The 7,151-nt window shown below is 45.4% G+C and overlaps 1 protein-coding gene across 1 annotated transcript in view; it reads right to left on the bottom strand.

Moving 5' to 3' along the window:
• Positions 1–3,538: 3,538 nt before the first annotated feature.
• Positions 3,539–7,151, bottom strand: part of TRAF1 (TNF receptor associated factor 1) — a 31,570-nt gene continuing 27,957 nt past the window's right edge. Inside the window, exon 10 of the mRNA XM_056860144.1 lies at positions 3,539–3,757. Coding sequence (XP_056716122.1) covers positions 3,539–3,757 — 219 coding nt within the window. The remainder of the gene's footprint in view (positions 3,758–7,151) is intronic.

The raw sequence follows: 7,151 nt of genomic DNA, 5'->3' as shown, positions 1-7,151 counted from the left end.
GCGGTCGGGAGTAAGTATTTGTAGCTACTGGCTTGAGAAGATGGAGAAGACAAAGGATGGTCCATATTATTATTATTGTTTGTAGGAACTCTTATCAAAACGGGGGAGTTTTTCAAAACATGAAGCAAACAATTTAGTAAATTGAATAGTATTGCTACAAATGGCAGCGATATTCAGTCACTTTGCTGCCAGCTAATCTCGGATACTCGGATTGGGCAGGAATAGGGTTGCCAGGTCCCTCCCTCCTTCGCCGGGAGATTTTGGGGGCGGGGATCGCGCCACAGCACAACGGATTTACCACTCAAACCCCCCCACCCACTGAAGTGGTAAATTGTCCCATCACGCTGCATCTTTTTGGAAGTAAACCAGAAGGGAGGGGATCGCACTGCTCACGGCCGCGCATGCACACCATCTTTTCTGCCAGCCAGCAGATGGATCGGCAGGCAATTGACCGCAGTTCAAGCCACATGGCAACCTAGGCAGTTGTTATCACCTTGTGGGGCTAGCGGACACAGAGAGAGAGCAATCTCTCCGGTTAAGAAACTTTCCATTTACAAAGATCCAGGGCAAAGCGCAGCTTTGTGTGATCAGCCACAAAACACTTACCTTATTCCTGCTTGTCTTTTGGAACTAGCTCCTCTGGTGCCCTTTAAATGAAAAAAAAACAAAAACCAGCAACTGGCTAGTCCTGCAGTCAGTGTGCATTTTGGTCACTACAGTGCTGCAAAACTGCTGTAAATCTGGCAGAAAGCACACTGCTGAGCAGTCCAATAGTACGTAACTATGGTAGAGCGAATGCACGCCCTGCATAGACTCAGAGTATCCTGCGTCCAAAGAGGAGCTACTTTGACGTGCCAAAGCTTCTTGAACCATCTGAGACTCCACCCATAAAGATTTTATAATGAAGTCTTTGTATTTGCTTTCTGAATTCCCCACCCCCCAAGTCTGAGAGCTGAATGACTTATGAATTGTCCCGAGAAGAAGAAACTTGTAAAAGAGATGGAGAGCTACCAGAAGGTGCTACTGAAATCCCAAGTTAAAAGACTCAGATTGTCAAAAATAGTCAGGTTCTTTTAAGGCAGTGGCTTTCAAGTCATGTAAAGCTCCTCCAAAGCTTAGAGGGAGTTCTTTAAATCATCAATCATTGTGGAAAAGCTTCCTGGAAAATCAGAGCACCCAATTTCCTTCCATAGTTTCAGGAGAATGCTGGTTGTTTTAAGGCAGAGACACCATTGGGTGACAGCGCATTCCTAACAGACCTCACTACTACCCACTGCAAACTGTGTAAGGTTGCCCTATGGCTTAGTTGACTCGGATTTGTTTAGAGTCTCCCAGAGCCCATCTGGGCCATTAGCTGGCTCGAACTCCCAGTTTTAATTTTTTTTAAAAAGGCAAGTATTGAGGCAGCCCTTGTTGATGAAGAGCTTAGAGGCAAAATGTGTAAGGAGCGTGGTGAGCCAGCTTGATGTAGTGGTTAAGAGCGGTGGACTCTAATCTGAAGAACCGGGTTTGATTCCCCACTCGTCCACATGAGCGGCGGACTCTAATTTGGTAAACCGGGTTGGTTTCCCCACTCCTGCACATGAAGCCAGCTGGGTGACCTTGGGCTAGCCACAGTTCTCTCTGAACTCTCTCAGCCCCACCTGCCTCCCAAGGTGTCAGCTGTGGGGAAGGGAAGGCAATTGTAGGCCGCTTTGAGACTCCTTAAAGGCAGAGAAAATCGAGGTATAAAAACCAACTCTTCTTCTTCTTGCTCAATCTTTTACTGAGAAACACGTCTGCTGCCACCTTCCACTATTGCAACCAACGAAGGGAAGTCAAAGCTATGATTGACACATGTGCCGTATCTCTCAAAGAAAACGCCAAACAAATTCTGGTATGAGCACACAGGTCAAAAGATGCTTCCTTTGATACTTCCCTGACCTTTTGCAGCACCTGCTGGGAGCAGACAGGATGGTGCTGCTGCAGTCGTCTTGTTTGTGGCTTCCTAAAGGCACCTGGTTGGCCACTGTGTGAGCAGACTGCTGGACTTGATGGGCCTTGGTCTGATCCAGCAGGGCGTTTCTTATGTTCAGACCCCATAACAAGTAGTAGACAATGAACCAATGCATGTGTTCGGTTTGCATCCTAAGCAGCCAATTTGCCTAAAGTGCAAATGAGGTGGCCTGGATTGGAAGAACTACACCCTGGTGACCCTAGAACGAAGTGCGCAAGATCTAGAACCTCCTGCAAATGCACAGGGATTCTGTCATGGGGACAACGTACCCTGACGGTTAAAAAACACACACACACATATTTACGGGAGACTGGACTTATGGGAGGCTGGGTGGCTTGAAAACCACTGTCCTAAAATATCTTAACATGCCAATAAAGGTGACTGAAACTGAATATCTTAACAGTCTGAGTTAAGATATGCATGCATGCACCCAGAAGCCCCACTGAGGGGCTTATCGCCGAGTAACTGTGTACAGGATTGCAACCTCAACGTACTACAAAGACATCAAGGCTTTGGGTTCACTCTTGGGAACAGGGATAGATTCTTGTTGAAAGGCATGGCAGAGGATGTCCGGTTAACAGGGTAAGAGTTCAGTAGCACCTTAAAGACTAACACAATTTCTGGCAGGGGATGAGCTTCGATGAGTCACAGCTCCCTTCTCCAGATACCTTAGAATCTCCTCCAATGTGGCTATTACGAGGGTATTCGGCGGAAGCTGATCCATCCACTTTTTAATTTAATGGCATCAGAGGAAGAGGTAATGAAACGTCTCCTTTGGGATGGGGACTCTTCTTGTCTCTCTCAAGTTGCCAAATTTTGCGCTGCTGCAATTAAGATTTGTACGGGAAAGGTTAACATTGGGACTGGCTAAGTTTTTATCCGGTAAATTTTGGTTTTAACTGTTTTTAAATTGTGATATTTTAAACAAGAGAGATCCTAATCTCTCACAGGTTGTATCTGGTCATTTTATTCTGGGTTTTGCCGTAAATAAATTTATTTATACCTTGGAATCTGAAGAAGTGAGCTGTGCCTCACAAAAGCTCAAATCCTGCCAGAAATTGTGTTAATCTTTAAGGTGCTACTGGACTCTTGCTCTTTTCTACTGCTACAGACAGAATAACACGGCTACCCATCGTGGTTAATAGTGACAGCCCTGAAAAACAAACAGAAAATAACATGGCCTGCTTCCAGCAAGTTGGGCTGTTTCTCCCCCAAAATGGCCTGCAATTCACCATATGGTGTTAACCATATGGATTTCAGCACCTAAAGAAAAACATCCTACTGATGATACTGATTCATCGCCCTCTGCGTCGGACTGGAGATCAGATCATTAAGGTATGGAGGTGGAAGCAGGAAACCGGGAGCCGTCCCACAGAGTTTGTTCCACACTGTAGCCCGTGGCCTGGTTAACTGGTGTCACTGCAAGGCATAAATCAGTCCCATGGTAGATGCAGAGCAGCTCTGACACACAAGATGTTTCCGGCATAGCTCTCCCCTTGGATTTATCACCCGCTGATGTTTTCAAAGCTTCGATACCAGTTTTCACAATGAGGGTTCAGCAACGCACTTGAGGAAAAGGGTACCATCTTTTAAATAAGTATATTTCAGCGACTGCAGCTTGGCCAATGAGAGGAATCGGGGACAGCCGCAGGCCTCGTTCATATTGGCCACGGGCCTCTGGGATGACGGAGAGGTGGGATCTGTGTGAAAAGTGTTCGTAAGATGGTCCCCGTTGTTCTGGTCAAGCAACATGAAGGTGATCTGCAAAACAGCAGAGGGGAGAGAAATAAGATTTCCAAGGAAGAGAAATTGGAGAGGAGGTTGAGGGGGGACATGATCGCTATCTTTTATTTGAAGGGCTGTCACTTAGAGGAGGGCAGGGAGCTGTTCCTGTTGGCAACAGAGGATAGGACTCGCAATAACGGGTCTAAATTGCGGGGGAAAGGTACTGGCTGGATATTAGGGGGGAAAAATTACACTATGAGTTGTTCGACAGTGGAATCAGCTACCTAGGGAGGTGGTGAGCTCCCCCTCGCTGGCAGTCTTTAAGCAGAGGCTGGACAAGCATTTATCAGAGATGCTCTAGGCTGATCCTGCAGGGGGTTGGACTAGATAGCCTGTATGGCCCCTTCCAACTCTATGATTCAATGAACATAAACGAAGCTGCCTTATACTGAATCAGACCCTTGGTCCATTAAGTTCAGTACTGTCTTCTCAGACAGCTCTCCAAGGTCTCAGGTTGAAGTCTTTTGCATCACCTACAACCTGATCCTTATGGGAGATGCCAGGGATTGAACCTGGGACCTCCTGCGTGACAAGCAGATGTTCTGCTACTGAGCCACAGCTTCTCCCAAATTGTGAGGACTAAGGACAACTCTGTGCTTAAAAAATTAAATCTTTCCTAACCAAAGAAACTATCTATAAGATCCAGGCCAAATCACCAAATTTGTACAGCAAAATAAACCCTGATATGTGCAGCTCGATCGGGGGCTCAAGACACTCCTCAGTAAGGCGAACGATTCTAGCTACCGGGCTGAAACTGACAAGCATTCTGCCACGGCTGAAAATGCCACAAGAAACAACAAAGTAAATTCGATCTGATGTGCAAACAATGGGTTGTTTTTTTAATGGCCATATATCTTTAATAAGCAGCTGCATCACAATAGCAGGTGCTGCTCTGAAAAGCAAAAACAGGATTTTCCCACATCTGAAGGTCAGCAGATAGCAAAACAAGAGAGACTGAGCAGGCTTCATGAGCAAAACATTTTAGAGCTAAATAAAATACTTCCCTGGAGGGCGGGAGGACAAAACAGAGATATGGAATTCTGTGTGAAGCGGTCTTTCCGGCAGTGGACTTGTGATCCAGCCAGAATGAAGTAGACTCAGAACATACATCCGTCCCATCTGGGATTATGTTGACCAGTCATGAAAGGTAGGGTAGGCTGAGAACCTTGCCAGCCAGCTCTATATACTCTATATACAACCTTTATGCCTATGGCCTTCTGTGTGCCAAGCATGAGCTTTGCCTTGTATTGTCAGCCAACACATGAACACATGAAGCTGGCTTCTACTAAATCAGACCCTTGGTCCATCAAAGTCAGTATTGTCTACTCAGACAGGCAGCGGCTCTCCAGGGTCTCAGGCAGGAGTCTTTCACATCACCTACCTGCCTGGTCCCTTTAACTGGAGATGCCAGGGATTGAACCTGGGACCTTCTGCATGCCAAGCAGATGCTCTACCACTGAGCCACAGCCCCTCCCCTAACGTCGGAAGCTGCCTTCTACAGAAGCAGCGGGTCCACTTTGAGCCATATCCCCCTCCTCAAAGCTTCATTCTGAGCAGGGCTTGAACCTGAGGCTCAGAGGAACCGCGCCAAATCCAGACTTTGGTTCCCCTAGCTTCACACAGGGAAGGGACTCCAGCAGTGAAATGTCTTCCCCGGCACCTGTTACCTGAGATCCTTTCACGGAAAATGTTGGAGGTCGGTCTGGGGTCCTTTTATAAAGGGCTTGGAACGCTTTGGGGATTTTCCAGTATGTAAAAAATGCACCTTGTTGGCTTGTTGTATTCCATCAGCCCTTCCACAAACCATTCAGTATTTACCCAGTCTAATGTGAATGGAGCAGGCTGGTGTTATCACCTAGACTGGAACACAAGGTTTCAGGGGCAGAAAAGGTTCTCTCAGCAATCGCTGCAACTGGAGGTGCTGGTGATTGAACCAGGGATCTTCTGGAGACAAATCCTGAATGCTATCACCAACTCACAATGCCTCTGTTAGCCTTAAAGTCATCCTGGAGAACTTAAACAGGCTCTTGAATCTTGGTTTAATTTTGTCAGAGTAAAGGCCAAAATGTGTGTGAAGGCAGGGTTGTTGGTTTGTTTTTGCATTTTAAAGGATATATTTGCATTTATATTATAATTTTATTATCAAATATTTACATCTCTTAATTTTTTGGGATTCATTTTTTATTATTTGTATTATTCTTAAATGTTTAAATACCTTTGGTTATGGGATTTGAAAGGTGTTTAACTACTGAATGGATCATTCTTGCAATTTGGTATTTGCAATGTAAGTGTTTATCAACTAATGATCTTAGCTACCTCGGGGCCACGTAAGGTGAGGCACAAATCCCTTCAATCAATAAGTTAAATAAGCAGTGGTTCAGATACACTAATATTATTTTCTTACAAGTGACACAGTAACAAGAGCCCTGTGGCGCAGAGTGGTATGCTGCAGTACTGCAGTCCAAGCTCTGCTCACAACCTGAGTTCGATCCCAACGGAAGTTGGTTTCAGGTAGCCGGCTCAAGGTTGACTCAGCCTTCCATCCTTCCGAGGTCGGTAAAATGAGTACCGAGCTTGCTGGGGGTAAAGGGAAGATGACTGGGAAAGGCACTGGCAAACCACCCCGTAAACAAAGTCTGCCTAATAAATGACGGGATGTGACGTCACCCCATGGGTCAGGAATGACCCAGTGCTTGCACAGGCAACCTTTACTTTTTAACACAGTAACATGTGAAAAACAGTGGGGTTTACTTGGGAGTAAACATGACCAGGTTTGGGTGTCAGTGCTGCCAAAGGGAGACTAACTCTCCCCCTAGTATAAAAATTGTACGTTTTTTATTTTATAAAATTATTAAATAGCAACTTTAAAAAATATTCTTTTAGTTCCTGTGGTTTGTAGGTAAAAGCAGTTCACTGGCCTTGGATGTGACGGAGATCCCACTTCACAGCTGCAGGTGTTTCAAACGGAGACTAAGCTTCGACGTTTCCATTCTACTATAAGTGGCAGCTTGGTCTCCGTTTGAAACACCTGCAGCACATAGCTAGTGGATATAAAAGTCTGATTCCCCACTTGGACTCTTGGAAAATCTGTAGGAATTCTTTCTACTTTCGGGACCAGCTCTTACAAAGACTGAAATTATACTGGAAAGTCTTTAAGACTCAAAGAGAAACATTAGACATAGATTTGTTGTATACATTGTTCTTTGAGTTGTCTTTTGATGTTTTTGTATAATGTTCTCTTGTTTGACTGTCGCCCACCTATAGATATTGCTTGCACCACGTTTTGTATTGACTATCTCCTTTTGAATATATGTGCAGGACTGAGCCTTGTGTGGATTGTTTTTGCACCACCTGGAGGCTGGCAACCCTA

This window comes from Euleptes europaea, chromosome 14, assembly GCF_029931775.1.
Source record: "Euleptes europaea isolate rEulEur1 chromosome 14, rEulEur1.hap1, whole genome shotgun sequence".
NCBI lineage: Eukaryota > Metazoa > Chordata > Lepidosauria > Squamata > Sphaerodactylidae > Euleptes > Euleptes europaea.
The sequence above is the reverse complement of the archived record's forward strand: the minus strand, read 5'-3'. Positions and strand labels throughout refer to the sequence as shown.